This window comes from Eimeria necatrix, genomic scaffold (genome assembly GCF_000499385.1).
Source record: "Eimeria necatrix Houghton genomic scaffold, Enh_scaff65, whole genome shotgun sequence".
NCBI classification, from domain to species: Eukaryota; Apicomplexa; class Conoidasida; order Eucoccidiorida; family Eimeriidae; genus Eimeria; species Eimeria necatrix.
Window position 1 is genome coordinate 102,572 of NW_013651719.1, and position 19,087 is coordinate 121,658.

A 19,087-nucleotide genomic window follows, 5' to 3' on the forward strand; every position below is an offset into this window, starting at 1 on the left:
GGCGTCAGCAGTAACAGCTTCAGAAAGGACGTGCACTCTGCTGCTTATGCTGCGCTGCCGTTTGAGGCGTCAGGTGCAAGGATTCGCAGCAGCAGCTGCTGCCGCAGCAACGGCAACAGCAGAGTCAGCAGAACTGCATTACCTACGTGTTGCTGCGTTTGCGCAGAACCTGAGGGTTTGGTGACAATCCCATCAACACAATGGGCAACGTGTGCGAGTGGTGAGCTCTTGTTTTTGCTGTTTCTGCTGCTGACACGGCTGCAGCTGCTGCAGCAGTTCGCCCCTTCCCCCTGCCGTGGTCGCGCGCTGAGCTTGATGTTTCTTGTTGACCTACGGCAGGCTCACATGGTTACTTGTTGACCTACGGCAGGCTCACATGGTTACTTGCTAATTTCATTCATGCATATTTGCTTTTATGTATTACCGTACCGACCCTAGTTCAGTTGTGTCAGCTTACGCTTGCCACTTTGTACACTGATACTTAGTTGTGTTATTTACTGTGGAATATTCCAACAACAGCGAAAGGCCACAGCGATGGCTCAAGGCCGATGACGCGGAGGCAACTGCCCCCACCTCTGTTGTGCAGTGTGAGCGCTTGGGGGGTTGGGGTTCAGGTTTTGGGGTTTAGGGGTTGGAACCTGCCCGCCGCCACTTCCGTCCAATATTTTTGTCTGCATGCTTTGATCACGCAGTTTCCGTGCTACATTCTCTCTAGGTCGCTTCTTTTGCACGTTATGTTCGAGTTTTTCTTCATCCTATTTCCCTGTTTCCCTTTTCTAGTCAGAAATTGTGGGCGGCAGGTGTAGTTCTGTGTTCACCTTGTGCGTCGGTGCTCGCATACGCACATTGGTGTACTTCCCTGCATGCCTGTGTGTTCATATTTGTTTGGATAAATACATACATAAGCTTATATTTGTGTTCCTTTTGGTATTTGTATTTAATAGGAGCATGCTGGTGCATGTGTTTGCATAAACGCACGTTGCCTGTGCCCGTTGTGGGCATTCTTCATCTATGTGGATGCATTTGTTCACGTTCATGCTCATGTCAGTATGTGCACAAGCATAATTCAGGTCTGCGCGTGTCTAGCTGCAGTGCTTTTGTCCCCACAGATGCATGTATCTGCACCCGCACATGTTGCTATGCGTTTGCTTTCGTCCGTGGGTATACAAACAGAGCACCCGCATATGGTAGTTTGCTGGCTATTATTTGGCGCAGACCGCTGCACTGCGCTCACTTCAGGTGTGCATACAGCTGTTGATCTACATTATGGTATATTCATCATTCTAAAGCTTGTTGCTTCTGAACGCGCGATTACCGCCTTTGCCGTTTCCTGTTGCTCCTGTTGCCCCTGCGGCAGTAGCATTCATAGTACAAGTGCTTTGCGCTTTCGCACCGTGAGGGCTATCCGGTGGCTGCCGCTGGTGCTTAATTTATGCGGCTCTCCCGCAGCTCAACTGCTGCTGCTGGTCGCAAGAGCGTTGTTCTTGAACCTAGCCGTGGCCTTTTGGGTCTCCTAGCGCAGTATTTTTGTGTGGGCCTTTTCTTATCATTACTTGTCAGAGTCTTGGTGTCCCGTCGTTCACCGCTACACTTACGCTTGCTTCTGCACGTGTGTACATATCTGTTCGTGTATGCTTGTCCGTTTCAGTTTATCATGTCAGTGTCTTGTTTGAGTATATATTTGTCACAGCACTTGCACGCGCATACTCGAATGCATTATAAATGCATGTGCTCGTTTATTTGTGCATTTCAGCGCGCTTCTGTGTATTTCTCTCAATGTAGATGTGTGCGTGTACTTGTATTTGGATTCAGACGTTTTCTTGATTTTATCGTGTACTTGTCTATAAAGTGCATTTACACAGTGTTTACCTGCATTCACGTTTATGTCTTTTCCTCTCGCCTCTTTAGTCGGGGAAGGCCCGGTGGCCGGTCGGTGGCGGAGGGCCAGCCGGAGAAGGCCAAAGCGCTGCAGCAAGGTGCGTTGCTGCAGCTGCAGCTGCTGCTTCTGCTGCTGATGCACGTGCTTCTCGTGCTGCCGCTGCTCGTCCTGAGGCACAGTGACGCACAGATGGTCTCCAGTCTGTGGGCGATTCTATCCACGTGGTGCATGCGGCCTATGAGTTAGTGCTTTTTTCCGTTTCCCTGTGGTCTTGTTTTTGTTGGAGTTGGCGGCGGGCGGGAGGGAGATATAGGTGGAACTAACTAGTTGCTGCTGCTGCGTTGCGGCTGCTGCTACATCTGTTGCTGTCGCTGCTGCTTTGCGTTTGCTGCTAGTTGTGTAGCTGCTGCTGCTGATGCAGTTGCTGCGCCTTTTGTCGTTTTGTCGTTGCAGCCGTTCTGACTGCTGTTGTGCTGCTGCTTCTGACGCTCGTGTTTCCGCAAGTGCAGTTCTTCTCTCAGTCGCTGTGACTGCTGTTGTGATAGCTTCTCCTGCTGCTTCTGATATTGCTGTTGTCACCGCAAGTGTAACTTCTGTTTCAGTTTGAGGGTTCTTAAGCACTGCCGGATCAGGCAGCGGCTACTTAAACGGTCGTAGCCATTTCCAGCAGCCATGCGTTTTCGGTGTTGCTGCAATTACTTGTGTTACTGCTTTTCACAGTGACCGAGGACGATTTGGACAGCAACGAAGGCGATGATGACGTCGTAGACGATCTTCCCGTGGTGAGCAGCAACAGCAGTTGCGGCCAGCAGCCTCTGCTGTAGCAGTAGTCAGCTAGAACACACCTACACGAATTGTATTACTACGTATTATACCGCTCTCATTTTTACTGGTGGCGGCAGCAGCAGAAGCAACTGCAGAAGCATCAGCATGGGGTGTGAGTCATTACGCGTTACTCTTAAGGATTAGATAGAACAAGTTATCGTGTACGTTATAAGAAGCCCAAGCTACCTATGGTGTTCGTAGGGTAACAATTGCCAGCCTGTAGTTATGATTTTAGTGGTTGTTCTTGTGTTTCCAAGCAACAGACAAAGTGCACTTGAGTTTGTTATCGCTGCAGCCGAGTGCAAAGGCGCAAGCAAAAAACAGGCAGTCCGTCAGCGCCGAGGCCTATGGGGAGTGGAACAAGAAGACTAACTTTGTCGCTCCCGTAAGGGTTTAGGGCAAACAACCTAGGGTTTCTGGGCTCACTTTGTCGTTGGGCAGACTTCCGGAGTGTGGTTCCTTAGAGGCGTCTTCGATTTTTGCCTCACTCCTTGTTTTATTTTCTTGGCTCCTTGTGCGGCATTGCCATTCCTGTCTATGCTGGCTGCGGCGCGTGGTCTGTGAACAGGTCCATCCAAAGACCCCAGAGGTGAAAGAGCGAATTCAGGAGATTCTGGACAACTCTTTCTTGTTTAGCGTGAGTTATGCAATCCCCTTTCCTGTTCTTTAGGGATCACGGTTTAGGCTTTTTACGTATTCTTACAGAATTGGCGGTCATGGTCGAGTTTGTAGTCATTACTGTCTACGGCATAGGGAAACAGTTTTCAGGTTTTAGTCAAGCTTCAAATATTTCATTTTGAGTCCTGACATGCGGGGTTTGATGCTTGAAGGCTCTTGTTTAGTGTCCATTGTTTAGTTAGGACTCAGGTTTTGCTTATTTTGTACGCAGTCTTTGGATGTGGAGGAGATTGACGTGGTGTTAAATGCGTTTGAGGAGGTGGTTGTCAAGAAGGGTGAGACACTGATTAAGCAGGGCGCTGATGGTGACAAATTATATTTAATAGAATCCGGGGAGGCGGATGTGTTCAAAGAGGTTACAAAAGAGGGAACGAATGAAAAAGAAACCCTTAAAGTGAACACGATGAAGCCAGGAGACACAGTGGGAGAGCTGGCTCTCATGTACAATGCACCGAGAGCAGCAACTGTCGTTGCTGCAACGGACCTCAAGCTCTGGTCTCTTGACAGACAAACGTTCACTCACATTGTCAGGGACGCAGCAGCTAAAAAGAGGGAAATGTATGAAGAGAGCCTGAAGGAGGTGAGCCTTCCTTGCTGTACTCTTTTTTGCGCACACAAATTCTTTACCGTAGATAGTTAAGGTCTCGCCTGTTATTTCTCTGTTTAAGCTTCTACCCTAACGTCCATCGGCCTATTGACTGCCATCTCTCTCTGAGGCAAAGCCGTAAAGCCTTAAACGCTGAACTCGCAACCTCCATCCGTCGCACAATTTGTTGTATATCCACCCGTGCTGCACCTGCGTCCCACAACACCCTCATTTAACCTCCGAGAGCTGCATATTTCGGGCTTTCGTACCGTGTTTGGCTTTGTTTCGTTTGGCTCTGTCTCATTTGTTTGTTTGGATTATTTTGTATTTTTGTGGTTCTGTGTCATATATCGTCGTTTATGCTTGTTTGATGTTTGTGTCCATAATTGCGTCTCCGTTTCACTTATCTGCATTTTGTGCTCAGCGTTGGTCGTCTGTGTTGGTACTTGTTTGTAGTCGTGTGTGTTTACACCAAATTTTGTATATTGTCTCCCGCTTGCGTACTCCACGTACTTCTGTTATTTGTAACGCTGCATGTGGAACAGGACAGATTGCTTGTTTCATGTCCACTTTATGTTACGCTTTGTGCTTCCCTTTGTCTTTCCGTGACCATGACATTTTTAGATTTTCCACTCTGTGTAGTGTTCTCCCTGCTCGTTTAATTTGTGTCAGGTGGAGCTGTTGAAGGACGTGGATGCCTACGAGCGCAGCAAAGTGGCGGATGCGCTGAAGTCGCAGTTATATCATGCCGGGGACACAATCATACGCGAGGGTGAGGCCGGCGACACATTTTATTTGCTATTAGATGGCGAGGCTGAGGCGGTGAAAGGGGGGAAGGTAGTGATGAAGTACAGCAGAGGCTCCTACTTTGGCGAGCTCGCACTCCTCAAAAACCAACCTAGAGCAGCAACAGTCACCGCCAAGACGGACTGCAAGGTGGCTTACATGGACAGGAGGAGCTTCAAGAGGCTACTAGGGCCTCTTGAGGGACTCCTCATGAGAAATATGGACCACTACAGAGCCGTCATGACGCAGCTGGGCCTAGACACCAAATATCTGGACAAGTAAACTGTGCTCTGTGCGAACCCGCTCGCGCCCACGCCACCCCGTCCATACTTCTCAGCGCCCGCTGTACACTAACGCATCGTACTATTTTATGATTTTTTATATTGCCCTTGCAGCGTTATATTTGGTCAACACAAGAGGGCGTAGCCGCTGAGGGCAGGAGCAGCAGCTGCTGCACGCACGCGCAGCAATGCACAGAGGAAGTAAATAACGATTTCCGCAACTCTGGCTGCTGCTGCTCAAGCGACGCTGAGCAGAGCAGACGCTGCAGCACGTGCAGCTACTTCAGCTTCGCTGCTGTAGAGGATGGCTCGGGATTGGCCGGTCGGGGCGAGGACTCGTTTTTCTCTGATTTTGTCTTAACCGCAACGGCATCAAATAATTAATGCCTTTAATGGGGAGGGATGTAAGAATTTCGGTGGAGGACCAGCTACAGATTCAGCAGTACACCCGCCAAGGGGCAGCACTCAGATGCAGTGGCTGATGTGCGGCGTGGACTCTGTCTCTGTTGTGCGTGCTTGTTTGCTCTGTCAAATCTTTTGCTTTTTTTTCCTGGTGTGCGTGTTGGCTTGCTGCTTTGCATACATGCTTTTCTGCTGTGTTCGTTTACTTGTTCTTGTTTGCTCATTTTATCTGCCTTTATATATGTTCGTTTCTTTATTTGCTCTTTTGTTTGCATGGTTGGACATCTTTTACTGGTGTGTGCCTAGCGGTTTGTGACATCAAGGCGTGAACTCTGTGACTTTTTGCCTATTTTCACCGTCTTCGAATGGAAGGATACTGTTCATGGATATACCAGAGGACGCACGAAGGAGTTAGACCCTTTACCCAGAGACGTAGAGCCAGGGAAAAACAACACACCATGGAAGCCTACAATGCCCAAAGGTCACGAAACACACAACGACGGGGCCTATTCCGTCTAGGGCAGCTGTTTCCACGCGGAAGCCGGAGCATGCTGTTAAGGTGCTGGAGAGGACCCTCTCTTTGACTGGCTGTTTGGAGAAAGGTCCATCCTACACCAAGTAGATCAATTAGGCCGCGAGCTATTACGGTCTATGACCCAGTGAGTAGAGCGAGGCAAGGCTGACCCACTGCAACACAGAGGCAGCCTCCGGCATCCCTCGCCCGATATCTCAATTTTCTGTAACGTTGCATTTCATTATTAGTGTGAAGTAGTAGCTTAGGGACGTTATTACGACATTATAGCCCAGGGGGCCATGCAGCTGGTTTCTTCTGCAAAAGAAATTGAATTTTGGCGTAGGCGTGCACTGTGCAGTGCTTTGCTTTTAGATGCGGCAGTCCATGCTATTTATGAGCGCACCACACCCAGCACACCCCAGAGCAGCGTCACTAGTACTTAATTCATTCATGAAAACGAGTCATTCGTACCAACGGGCGCCGAATGGAAGTAGAATTGAAGACGCTGCAGTCAGCATCATCCGGTGCTCGCTGGGAATGGAACACTTGGCGCAAGTTACTGCCAGCCCGCATCGCGTGGATTGCATTACAGAATACTACGAGCAGTCTAAAAGGTGAAAAGCACTTGCACCGCGCGACTCCTCACCATTCTGTGCGCGGGGTTATGATGCTACCTCCACACTAATCTGAGGAACTCCGAGTCGTGGCTGGAGTTCGAAAACCTACTCTTTGCAGGGTCTACAGCAACACGCTTACTGATATGAAAAACTGCGTGGCATGAATGGAACTGATGCCTCGCGCGCTACCCACCGGTAAGTGCCACTACCAATCTGCTGTTCTCAACTCTTCACCTTATGACGGAAGGTTGCTTACAGGAGCAAGGGAGCTAAAATATAGCGTTCCACCGCGTGCCTCTTGATATAAAAAAGTCAGCAAAGAACAATGAAGACAAAGTCCAGGAAGGATGAGAGGCAGAACTGAATCGTCTCTCAGCCCTCCCCACCCTCAAGAGAATAAGCTGTTGAATGTTTTCGACTGTACAAAGTGTAAAGCCCTCCACGCCTCTGTTGCATTACGCAAAACACGAAAGACTGACGCCGAGAATACCTGTCTGCACCGGAAACACGGTCTAGTAAATCTTGGTCTCCTACTGTTCATAGCAAGCTAAATGCCACATGCAGTAGGGTATAATAACGCAGTACGACACATCTCAGCAACTGTTTTGCATTTTGCTGAAGAGCATCCCTCTGCCATTATACTTCGTGTCCTTCAGGCGCAAATTTTCGTTGGCCGTGTGCTTTGTCCGTCCAGATCCAAGACCAGCTTCCAGTTCTCCCGTGTGTTGCGTAATAAATGCGGTATGCGTAGGCATCATCTGTGCTAAGAAGGCTTCGCGGAAGATATATCGTGCTTAGCAAAAGCACCCGCGAAGCCAAGGCTGTCACGCCACCCAGTGGTGCATACTCCAGAGTGGCATGCTCTAGGAATGCAGTCATCAACACGAGCACTTATGCTACTTCATGCGGACCATCCCATTCAACGACATCACCCCAATCAACAAAATCAACCCATTCCGATGAGCCATAGGCAAAAATAAATAGACAATGCCATCAGGGAAGGCCTGGCGTCCTCCCCAAGACAGATTTCAACAAGCGCATTGAACTGTTTCGCTAATCAAACTAAAATCTCCGCCACCTCAGTTCAGTCTTCACATTGTAAGGCCCTGATCAATGGCTAAGTTTTCGAACTATATCAGCGATATACCAAGCAAAGCAGCTGCCAAGGTAATAAATGTTGGCGAAACCACCGGTGATGAGCTCTGTAGCACTTGGCGTATCTTGACCCACTGGCTCTCCCTGTTATTCAACCACAAGGAACAACAACAGTGGCAAACATTAGTTGCTGGCATCCACTGCATGCACCAAAGTACTATTCTTGCTAACCATGTTGATGTGGTGAATTTGATCTGTGACAGCAACGGTCCCGACACCTATACATATCAGCAACCACTGATGCAAGCATTTACAAAATTCCTGCGCACTAGAAACTTACGTGAATGGCGCCTTTCCCTGAGTCAAGGCGACCGGATCAATTATGCACAGAAGAGCTCTGAACTGTGCAGCAAGCCGTCTCGTCTGTGCAGCTGGATTTGAAGCCTGTGCCCTGCTTTTGCCTTCCTCGTCTTGCGAGGGCAATTGCAGGGTGGTGGGCGTGCCGCTAACATCAGGAGGTGTTGGCTCTTCCTCGTTGGATGGCCGCGGTGGGCACTTAATATTTACGCAAGTGGCTGCTGGGTCATCCTGCGTGGTGAAGAGCGCCATGAAGGAAAGTATGCGCCAGTCGTCATAAGGCTTAACTCCTCTCTCGTAGGGAGGAGGCAAGGAAGATCCGAACTGCGAATATGCATCTTTCCAGTACCGCACGGCCGCCGCACAATCCCGCGACTCCCCCTCCTGCACCATTGCCGCCAGGCTCACTCCCAGAGTAGGCATCGATACATGGGGATCACCTCCCTGCAGAAAGGCAGAGAAGAAGCAGCAGAAGTTACTGCCGGAGGCTCAAAAGTCAGCCACATAAGGGCCACAGACTGTGCTTACCTCGGCATTTCTGAAGTCGGCATCTATGCCGTCTGCAACCGCATGTCGAAGCTATTCAGGTGTTAGCGCCACAGTACTATGATAGACAAATTTAATGCATGCATAGCTACTTATATAATGGTGCGAATGCTCATCATAAGCCCAGAGACAATCGTACCTTTTCAAGGGCGTTGCACAGGGCCACGTCGTCGTTCGCTTCTTCGTCCCCATAGTTTGGGGTTCTATCCTTGAAGGTACTAAATTTGGGGAGCCCCACACTCTCTCTCACCTTATTGAGCTCAGTCATGCAGTCAACAACCTCTACAGAGCCGCAGCACAAACATAGGGCAAGGCTAGGAATTAAGGCATGTTGTCTTCTGTGGATTCCTTAGAGCTTCTTTCAAGCAATTGGTGAAGCCCTGAAATACTTCATGCAGCTCAGAAACCTACCGACAGAATCATCTTCCGAGCTTGAAGACACCTTCGGCAACAACAGGGTGCTGGCGAGAGCCAGGAACCAAAATCCCATCATGATTAGGTCCAGATCCAGCAGTAGTAAAGAAATATATGCAAAGAGTGAAGACAAAGATATATTGAAAGATTTGAAATGAAGATCAAGAAGAAAGCAACAGCGGAAGGCTCTTCACCGCACCCACTGCACTGGAAGCGCTTTCAAAGACGTGCGGCCGGGTGGGTGATCTGAGCGCCAAGAGAGCAATACTCCTACAAATTCAAGCGGGAAACACAACACTGCAGTCATTAATGTCTATCAGTCCCCTTGAAGAGAAAGAACAACCGGTACGCTGTGCTGTACAAGGACGAATTCGTTCCTACCACAATCGATCTGTGGGCCAGCTCATCTTCTTCACCGTTCATTCACATAACTGTCCTTTTTTTAACCCAGTTTTACTTAATGTCGTGTTCCAAACAAATGTGAGCCAAAGTTTTGATGTTGGGTGCCGGATTCCAGCCCATAAATTCCACCGTGTTAAGGCGCAAAGTAGAAGCTGGTTAGGTGCGGCATCATGTAGCAAACTAAAGGGAAAAAAGAAGCCAAGACCTTACTGACCAGTTCTTACTATGACACAGCATTGAAAGCGCGTAGCACGCTGAGGAGAATTACAGAAACCATCTCCGGTGGCCAGCAAATCAAGATCGATTCTACGTCTCCCGGCTATACTGCGCTGCTCTATATGCGCACGCGGTTTTAAACATCGCGTTTGCCTGTCACGAGATCCGTAGACACTGTGCCTTAAATCCTTTCACCACGCCCGTTCGAAAGGACAAAGCTGGGGAGCTCGTGAGCGAGCAGTCTACTCCCAAAAGTCTTCGGAGTCACCCAAAATGGGGGAATATTAGAGCATTCACTGGTACAACTTACAGGGTGCAGTTTCCATTCTTCATGGGTACCACCATCTGCCAAGAGGAGTGAATAGACTAGCTAGCAGTTACATAGCATGCGGCCGCCGCTATGGCAAGGAGAAGCGAATGCAGCTAATGTTCTTCACTGCAGAGCCGCTGAAAACTACATCGATGCGTTTCTTTATTCAACTGTGTTGCATTTATATTCAACTGAGTTGCGTTCATATTCAAATGAGCTGCGTGTTCGCCCGACGCGCTGCCATTTTGTCGACATTGAACCGCACTTAACATCCAGCCTGCTCAACAGCTTCCAGAAACTGTACAACTACACTGGCTTGAACTTTTACTAGTACCATTTATAGAGCAGTACTCTATGCAGTAGTCGCGCATACAGCGATCAACTGAAGCTCTTGAAACTTCGTAAAGCAGATATAGGTTAAGTCGAAAGATGTGCAAACATCCCAAAGAGTGGAGGAAACACTGTCCGCGCTTCCATCTTTTGTGTGCGACGGAGGAAGCAAGAGCCAGCTAGCCCACCTCCGTGCACGGCGTTGCCAAAATAAAAACAGCACACTCAGAAGTTATGTGCACTAAGACTTATATAACACATATTCAAACAGAAAAACAAAACCATAAAGAAGGGAACATTAGTCTTATGCATCCCTCCAGGTGCAGCGCGTCTTTCCTGTGCTTCCATTCGCAGTGACTGCACTGCAGCTTACCATTGTGAAATGCGGAATCCAACAAACCAAAATATCATAATACCACGCTGTATACCCTTATCGTGTAACCTCCCCAGTTATATCTTGCAATCCCACGAAATATCTGGATCCCGACGAACTGAGAGGATGTGTGCTTTGCAAATGCACTCATGAAAACAAACATGCTGACAACGGCAGCGTCTACTTCCGAAAAGCTGCCGGGTCCGGAAAAAAACAAAAAAAGAAATCCTGAATCACTCCCTGTAGATGATCGGTGCCGAAAACGTCTCCAGCCACAAGTAAATGGCCGTTTAGATATCATCTGCTTTCCGCTGTTTCTCCTCAAGCACTCGTAGATGTGCTGCAGGCTCCCTCCGCATTCTCTTCCCTGACAGCCGCCTCATGAGAAACAAATGTTTCTTCCAGCTGCTCTCGCTGCTGCTCCTGCTGCTTCTGCTCCTGCTGCTTCTGCTCCTGCTGCTGCTGGTCTGCTTCTGTTGCTGCCGGGCTCTCCTGCACCCTTCGCTGGGCGTACAATTCCAGAGTGGGAGTTAACTCCGGCTCCAAAGGCAGGATCAACGGTGAAGCAACGGCCTGAGGGTTATAAGTGGCGAAAACCACCAAGAAAAAGCTCAAAATAAACGGGAGGTAAGCCATTGTACATGTCGCCGGCAACAGGAATGCAAAGCGGGGCTCGAGGCGATTAGAAGGTTTGCACAGAAAATGATGGCTAAAATGATAATCTCAAGCACTTTAAATAGATGTCATAAAATGTTGAAGGTAAAACAAACTCTGCTTGTGAAGCCTGTGCGTGATACTCTGCGCAGCAACACCGGCCGCTTGCATTACATGTTGCAGCATGCAGCCCTGACCAGTGAACCAATGTAGCCCTGATAACTAAAGAACAATAAAAAAATAGTAAAGCCGCACATAGCCAGCTCACTTCTAGTGTTTGTGGGCCAGAACGAAACCTAAACTGTATTGGCCAGCGGCAGGGTTTGGCTGTCCGGTGCTCCGTGGACTTTAGTTAATAACGTCTCCTCGGGAATTTGTACTGCGTGTTACTGTCAGATACTTTACACTACGGCGAAAATATTTGACTCATTCAAGGCTTACGACTTTTCCGCTGAGAAAGCGTGCCAGAGAAGAAAGATACGGTGTAGGGGTACAAAGGCCGTGTGCCACCGGTCAGACTAATTCTTCACTGTGGCTTATGGACAGGCAAATCCTAGCACAAATCTGTCGAAATAGGCGTCCACTTAATAAATACAGTCAGGGGGAATGTTATGACACTTTAAAAGGTCAAGAAGACATCCTGTTCATCGTAATGGACCACAGCGCAGCCGACGCTGGGGTGACAAAAATGGCTCACTGCGCTGCGAGTACCCTCACGCTCACAATGCAGTATCCACCTACTTTGTGGGCATTACACGGTGGTCCAAGCTTGCAATTGCACTGGTGGGGGAACCGCTGGAGACGCACAGATTGATTGGAAATATTCGGCGCTTCGGAATACGCTTAGAGTCTGACTCCGGACACTCTGCTCCAGCTTTATATTTCATTTTGCTTTTTACAAGGCACATGCCAAAGGCACACCGTAAGAGCTGTCTGCTCATTTCGATTCCAAAAAAGCTCTTGTGGAAAGGCCAGCTCCCATATTATCATAAATGAGTTGACTGTAATGTCTTATCCACTGATAAGAACTAAAAGGAATCACCTTGGAGCTGTCTAGAACTTGGTATTATCTTTACAAGGCTCAGTTGGCTTTCCAGGCATAAATGGAAAGACAGGCCAATACCTGCCGTGCACAACTGGCCAGTTCCCCTGGTACCATCCGCGACTACCCAAATGATACAAAAACAATTTTCCTGGATTCATCATACTTCTTTAATAAAGTTATTGGATACAATTGCACAGGAGAGCCGCTCGGTCAGATTGTCCTCAATTCTGAGTCAAGCCCAACGAACTATATCCTCAATTGGATGCAGTCGCTCGTAGCACAGAATTCACATCGGCTGAGCTCTTTTTGAGACCAAAAACGGCTCGCGCTCTTACTCAATTGGTGCCAGCGTTAGACTGTGCAGCCAACTGTACAGAAAATGCGGTTTTCGCGTCTCTAATAGCTTTTCCGCCTCTGGGTGATAGTTGTCGGCTTATGCTGGCACCAGTATTCAGCCCGCAAGACGCGCCAGCCTCAGTCAGCTAAATTTCTAGGCTTCTTTTTCCCTCGACAAGCGTTATCAAGCAGTGATATACTCGATAACATATCGTGTTTTCTCCACGCATGCCGAGGGAAGGGAATATGATTGACGGATTTTCGGGGCTTCCCACTTCGAGAAAAAAAATCAACGCACGCATTGGAATCCCATCAGCCCTTTCTCAAAAATTTGGATCTGTTGCTGTACTAGTAGTTTCAAATGGATGAGTTTTCCGTATTCACACCTGCATGTAATGGTTTCGGTTCATGCAGTAAAGCAGCGTTCTTCGTTACGAATCAGTGAATCAGAGGGAGAATCTATGAAGGAGAGTCTGTGGTGTACTGGCTTTTAACCAAAAACTTTACACTATTTCACGAACAAAAACAATACGAGACCGTGTGAAAACAGAAAAGAAACGAGTGCAAAACCTTTGATACAGGTACAGATGCAAAGTTTTTATAGGCGGTTGATATATTCTGATCGGCAAGGAGTGCGGCTGCCTGCATTCTTGCGATGGAACGAATACGGGTTCATTGATCCTCGCATGATATTGGAACTCAGACGCACATTGGCATTGTGGCCAACTAGTTTCAAATTGTCCAACTGACTTGGTTTTATTAATGTGGAAACTGCTAGGAGGCTCGTTATCCCCTCTTTCGCGGAAGCCCCACACGCGCTTTGGACTTCCTGTACGGCTGATCAAAATCGTGGTTGTTGCGGTCTACAGTGCAGCGTGAACTATATCGTCAACTGCGAATCCAGGAGATTTTAATAGACAAACAATGCCCCAGTTATTCCCTCTGTTCACCGAATTCGTATTGCGTCCCAGAGCTGGTGTAGTGCACAGGCACTACAATAGGGCTTGTTGGTGACCTATAGAAGATAGCTAGCTGGTGACCTACAAGAGGTCATAACGCGGAACGAGGACAGGACCCTCTTACTAGGATCGAAGTAAGCCAATTTGTCGGCGAATTTGCATGTATACGCTAGACGTGCCTGTAAATAATTGGAGATTGGGGCTGGCCATAGCGCCGGCACCAGTGGAGGCCTCCTCCCCACAGGGCCTAGGAGGCGAGAACCCCGAGTGGGGAGAATTTTCAAGGGAGCAGTCGAAAAAAACTATGAATAAATGCTTTTCGTGATATTTGGACTTCCGTTTCAAAGAAATGCGCCGAAGGTACACGGTTATCATAGGCCCCTACTCGAGGGGGCAAGTAGCAGCGTAGTCGAAGCAGTAGGTGCTGTGCACTACAGCTCGCCTGGCGGCGCCAAAATGCATGCAAGCCATCAGCCACCTCGCAAAGGGTGCAGCAGGATTCTCCAGCAGAGTTTGTTATCAAGTCCTACTGCTTAATCAAGTAAGGGACTAGTCGGTTTTTCGTGCGTCGCCATTTTGTAATGAACATTATGCTCATAAGTGAAACTCACAAGTGAGGAAATTCCAGGGGGCAGCAGGACCTGCACTCACAAGTGAAGAATTTCCAGGGAGCAGCGGAAGCGGCTGCTGCAGCGGCAACAGAGTCGATAAACCCTACCTTTAGGAATATCACAAAAATACTGTATGTTGAGGAGAGGACAGCTAGAATTTCAGTGTTTTACAGCACGAGCCCATGATTGTTTGGAGTTCTCAATAGTTGGGGATAACGTGGATCTATGAGCGGACAACGTCAATAACACTTCTGTATGACCCACTAAGTGCGTAGCCATGTCAAGCTAGGCAGTGGCAGCAAACTTTTAACTACTACAGAAACTATCTGGGGCCAGAGTCTGCACTATAAGCAAAACTGCTACAGCATCTGATCAAAGCAGTGCCGGGGTTCATCTGGACGAATGGACATACAACATTCGGCAGTAAGAAAACTCAACAAAGCGTAACTTTTGTACACACTGTTTTCTCTGACCACACGAACTCTCGTATCAATAATTTGTGCGTGGAGGAAATAACCAAAGCAGATAAGCCAGAAGAAGAGTTGCGGATGTGCAAGTCAGATATTCAAGACTAAAATGCAGTAAGCAACTATTTAAAAACGGGCAGATTTGCAACTGCTCTCAGGCACCAACTCTACCTGGAAAGATGTACCCGACCAATAATTCAGCGGAAACTAAAGCCATAACTTCGCTAAACGCTAATGCTAGAAATATCAGCTGAAAATTAGTGGAATAGGTTTCCACGGCCGCTCCTTTAATCTGATTAGGGAAGATGATTAGGGCGAGCTAGTCGCCGCCTTCGGTCAAGCTGGACGGCCAAGAGGCAAACTGGCAACAGAGGTTGGCAACAAAGGTTACCGCTAGAAAACACATGCCAGGAAACCAGTAGAACACTGGTAATGTCCGTCACTTGCGAGCCCCTGCAATATCAAAAGACTGTGTGTCGCATAAGGCACATAACAACCTACTAGGCACGCCAGTATGAGCTCTAAGCCGTGCAGAAAAGAAAAGCGGCCAAGAAGGCGGAAGAGTGGCAAGGACAGAAATTCCCCCCAAGGTCCAAAGGTGCGTTCAGTAGCTGTTCTCTAAGAAGTGGTGCAGCAATTGGAACGGCAGAAAATATGCGAATCAAGCCCTTTGAATAACTTATGGAGACATGAAACGAGAAATACACTCGGGTGCTGGAGGACATTCTGGGCTACGACCACTGAAGCATAGCTGCCCGACAGGATCACCAGGCATTCTTTCGAATTTCGCAGAGCTTTTGAACACGCGTTTACTGTGTACCATGACTATTTTAATTGCCAGCGAGTTCTAGCCCTAATCTGGTAGACAAGTGGGCTAATTTTTTGTAAGGAATCAGTGATATGCTATCTGAAAGCTTCCCGGGGACAACGCCACCTAAGAAAAAATTGTGGCACAGGGCAAATTTTATTCCACTAGCTCTGTACAGTGAACACGTTTTGTGCTGGCCCCCTTTTGGGCGATCTTGTTAGTTAATTAAACTGATATTCTTACAGGTGAACACTTTATTTTGCGAAAAATTATTATGGTTAATGTCGCACCTATACACCACATTAACTCTCTCAGTGGGCCGTATGATGCCGGCACTACACGAACACCGCATGTACGAATGCTCCGCATCAGGTGCGGAAAGTTCCTAAGCAGTACTTCAGCTTCTTGAAGTAGGATAAAATAAAGGCCTCTTGCTGCCGACGCACTTCTCGAGCAGGATGCCCTGCCGCTTGGCGGAGGCGTATCAGAGCGAGACTGTACAGCTTCATGGACAGATTGAGAGTAGACAAAAGCGCCACAGCTATAGTGGGGGGCTAAATATTTTCTTCTAATGCTATGATCTAGAAAGAACTACTTGGTCCCGAAGGACTATGATGACGGGGTTTCACGTGGAACTAGACTAGCCACGTGGCGGGTTGCGGACAGTCCCGCGACTCATGGACCCCAAGGGTTGGTTATTCAGTGCCTCAGCATTTGAAGGCTTAAAAGCTCCAGGGCCTGGAAGAGTTGGGCGACCAGCGTGCAGAAAGGCGAGACAAAATAGCGAGCAGAGCGTCCTTCGTGCGTCGCGAAGCTGGCCAGCTTGATGCTTCGGCGCCAACCATAGTCAAATGCGCCATGCCAATTAGTGTTAAAGGCTCCAGACTCCAGAGTAGAAGGAAAGGAGCTATTACTACACGCGAGTGCACTACGCCAATAATGCTAAAGACTCCAGAGCAGAAGGCAAGGAAGTATTCCCTTGGCTCGAAGCCCCATAGTCCGTGAAGCCGGGTTGCGGCCAGTTGGTGCGGACGGCGAGCCCCCAATCGGGGGACCGGAAGGCCAACACATGGCGATTAGGGAAGGGTCTGATTAGCTCGCGGCCTACGCAAGCAATACCTGGGTAATTAGAAAAATTATACATAAAAAGACGCTTCAGGTGCTGAGCTTGAAAGGCAACATGCACGAAGCAGCCCTCTCAATCAGCACAATGAGCGGGGCGCAGTCCTACGTTCCCATTACGCGGAACGTGGAAAAAAGCAAGTGGAAAGATTTCTTTTTACTGGCTTTACTCAAATGCTCCACTAGTATTCACTGCGTCCACGTAGCAGATGCGCAACACGCAGCTAGCTACAATGCTCGGGTGTCCAGGAGGGTGCTCCACGCTGCTCTCCGACACGGCGAAGGATGGCGTCGCCTGGCTGGGGGTTGCGCACAGCTTCCGGGTGGCACAGCTGTTGCAGGTTGAGGAAACCGGTGTCGAGCTCTGTGCGAAGTGTTTATTTGATGCTGGTTTAGACTGGTTCTGCAAGTGCTGTAGTAAGTAAATCCGTGTGCCATCTTTGTGTCACAGCTGGGACACACGGCGGCATCCTTCGCGAGCTTGCTGTTGAAGGCACTGCGTTAAAAACAAACCGTGTCCTCACCCTCTCTGTTAGCCCTGACTTGGTGATGACCTGTTTTTGCTGCCCCTCTGAATTATCCAGTGTTCCCTTTTGTTACACCTGATCCCCAGCTCCCGGTTCCGAATTACTCCTTCCTGCGTCCTTGTTAGTGTCTCAGTTAAAAATATCGTTGTTCCTACGCTACAGCCGCAAATACTCCAATATTGTATCCAGCCCACAAGAGGGTGCCGTCCTCGTTAACGGCATTTGCTTTATGAATATGACAAGGATGTTTGGGGGATCTGTTGCTTCGCACGGCAGTAGTTGCAACACATTACACACCTAAATTCGCAGTTCTAAGCTTCTGTGTGAAGGATGAACGCATTTGTCTAAGGTCGAAACGCAGGGGCCTTGGGCGCTGTTGCTGCGTTTGCCCTTCCACTAGACACACCGCCAGTGTCCAAACTAAATGCAGTTTGGCTGCAGGCTGCACTTGCTATGTACTAGGTTACGAGAGCAGTGTTTGGCGAACTGCCCACTACAGAACAAGCCAATAGTATGGCCTAAAGGGGAACTGGCCCCTCCAACAGCTCTCGTTACGTGTACCTGTGTCCTGCTCCTCAAAAGAGAGAAGGCAAATGGACAGGTACTTTACTTTTTAATGCCCTAAGAGACAAGAGACTAAAGTGCACTACGCACGACTATAGAATACTTGGCAGTAGCTCTGCAGCTAGAGTAACCCGTTGGCCCTTGTCCACAACGGATTTCCAGGGCCCCAAGCCCTGCGGGTGAAGCTGCGTAGCTCCGGGGCAAATCTTCTCAGCCACTGGCCAAAGAGGCCTTTATTATTTTGTGCTAAACTAGAGCAGCACAGACTGTGGGCGCGTTTCAGTAGCCCGCGCAAAACTGTCGGGGCGAGGCTCACACCCCAGGGAGCGAGTGTGTCTGGCTTTCAGCAGCAGCAGCAGAGCAGCAGCAGCACTGGAAGCCACTTCCCCAATTCAAGTGGAGGACATTCTAATCCCAAAAGTGCGAGTAAGGCAGCCCGCAGCGCATGCATGAGCAGCAGCTGCGACCTTCCCTTTGGCCGGAGTGACCGCCAAAGGCCAGGACTTCCGCAATTGGAGTTGCCCCCTTTGGCTTCCGCCCGCGCCCAGAGGGGCTGCCCTGCAGAGAGCGCTGCTGCAGCTCGCGGCAGCCAGACTGCTAAGCGGTTTGCTGCTGCTGCTGCTGAGGGTTCAGCAGGCTGCTGCTGCTGCTGCGGGCTCGCGGGGCAGCAGCGGGGCGGCCGCGCCCTCAGCGGTGGGGGCCCCCCAGGCCCCGAGAGGGGCCGAGAGGCAGCAGAAGAGCGCAGGGGCCCCTCTGGAGTCGGCAGCAAAGCAGAGGCTGGCCTCGTGGGGGCTGCTGCTGCTGCTGCTGCAGCGCTGCGGGCTAGGGCGGAGTCGCGCGTGGTGGTTTGCGGAATAGGTTCTGTTAGACATGTAAGGAGGCAGGAAGCGAATTAAAGGCCCTCGAAAGTTGAAGATTTAGAAGGGCTTGGGAGAGCCAGTGGACCTTAGTGAGGCCGACGCAGGCGACTGAGTAGAGGGCGGGGGGAAGGCTGCGTGTCCTGTAGGTCGGGTGAGTTTGTTTCTGCTGCCTGGGGCTGCATTGAGACAATAACAAAAGCTCGAGGAAAAATTAAAACGTTTTTTGCGTTAACTTTTAGCGGTCGTGCGGAGAAAGCCCCTCTGCTGCAGCAGCAGCAAGAGCTGTAGAAGCAGCAGCAGCAGCAGCAGCTGGCCACACAGCAGCAACTCAGACGCCCTGCAGCAGCAGCAGCACGTGCGTCGGCACGAAGCGTGCGGGGGGAAGTTCAGCGTAATAGAAAGGGAGGCTCTGCAATATCGCAGCCTTGGCTGTTTCTAGGTGAAGTACAAGTACGGCAACTCAGCTGCAGCAGGCGTCAGCAGCAGCAGTAGCAGCAGCAGCCGCAGCAGCAGCAGCAGCGGC

At 49.4% G+C, this 19,087-nt stretch overlaps 3 protein-coding genes across 3 annotated transcripts; 1 reads left to right on the plus strand and 2 right to left on the minus strand.

Annotated features, from left to right (window-relative positions):
• Window positions 1–200: 200 nt before the first annotated feature.
• On the plus strand, window positions 201–5,036 carry ENH_00069120 (CAMP-dependent protein kinase regulatory subunit, putative; the record flags this gene model as incomplete). The annotated part of the gene is made up of 7 exons (XM_013577435.1): window positions 201–220; window positions 1,909–1,976; window positions 2,600–2,661; window positions 3,000–3,089; window positions 3,273–3,341; window positions 3,594–3,962; window positions 4,641–5,036. 7 exons carry the CDS (start codon window positions 201–203, stop codon window positions 5,034–5,036), a joined length of 1,074 nt encoding a protein of 357 aa, XP_013432889.1.
• A 2,662-nt stretch (window positions 5,037–7,698) lies between these two features.
• Window positions 7,699–9,059, minus strand: ENH_00069130 (SAG family member; the record flags this gene model as incomplete). Its single annotated transcript, XM_013577436.1, has 4 exons — window positions 7,699–7,807; window positions 8,004–8,464; window positions 8,706–8,848; window positions 8,978–9,059. 4 exons carry the CDS (start codon window positions 9,057–9,059, stop codon window positions 7,699–7,701), a joined length of 795 nt encoding a protein of 264 aa, XP_013432890.1.
• Window positions 9,060–10,932: 1,873 nt separating this feature from the next.
• On the minus strand, window positions 10,933–11,247 carry ENH_00069140 (hypothetical protein, conserved; the record flags this gene model as incomplete). The annotated part of the gene is made up of 1 exon (XM_013577437.1): window positions 10,933–11,247. The coding sequence occupies one exon, from the start codon at window positions 11,245–11,247 to the stop codon at window positions 10,933–10,935; it is 315 nt and encodes a 104-aa protein (XP_013432891.1).
• Between the last annotated feature and the right edge of the window lie 7,840 nt (window positions 11,248–19,087).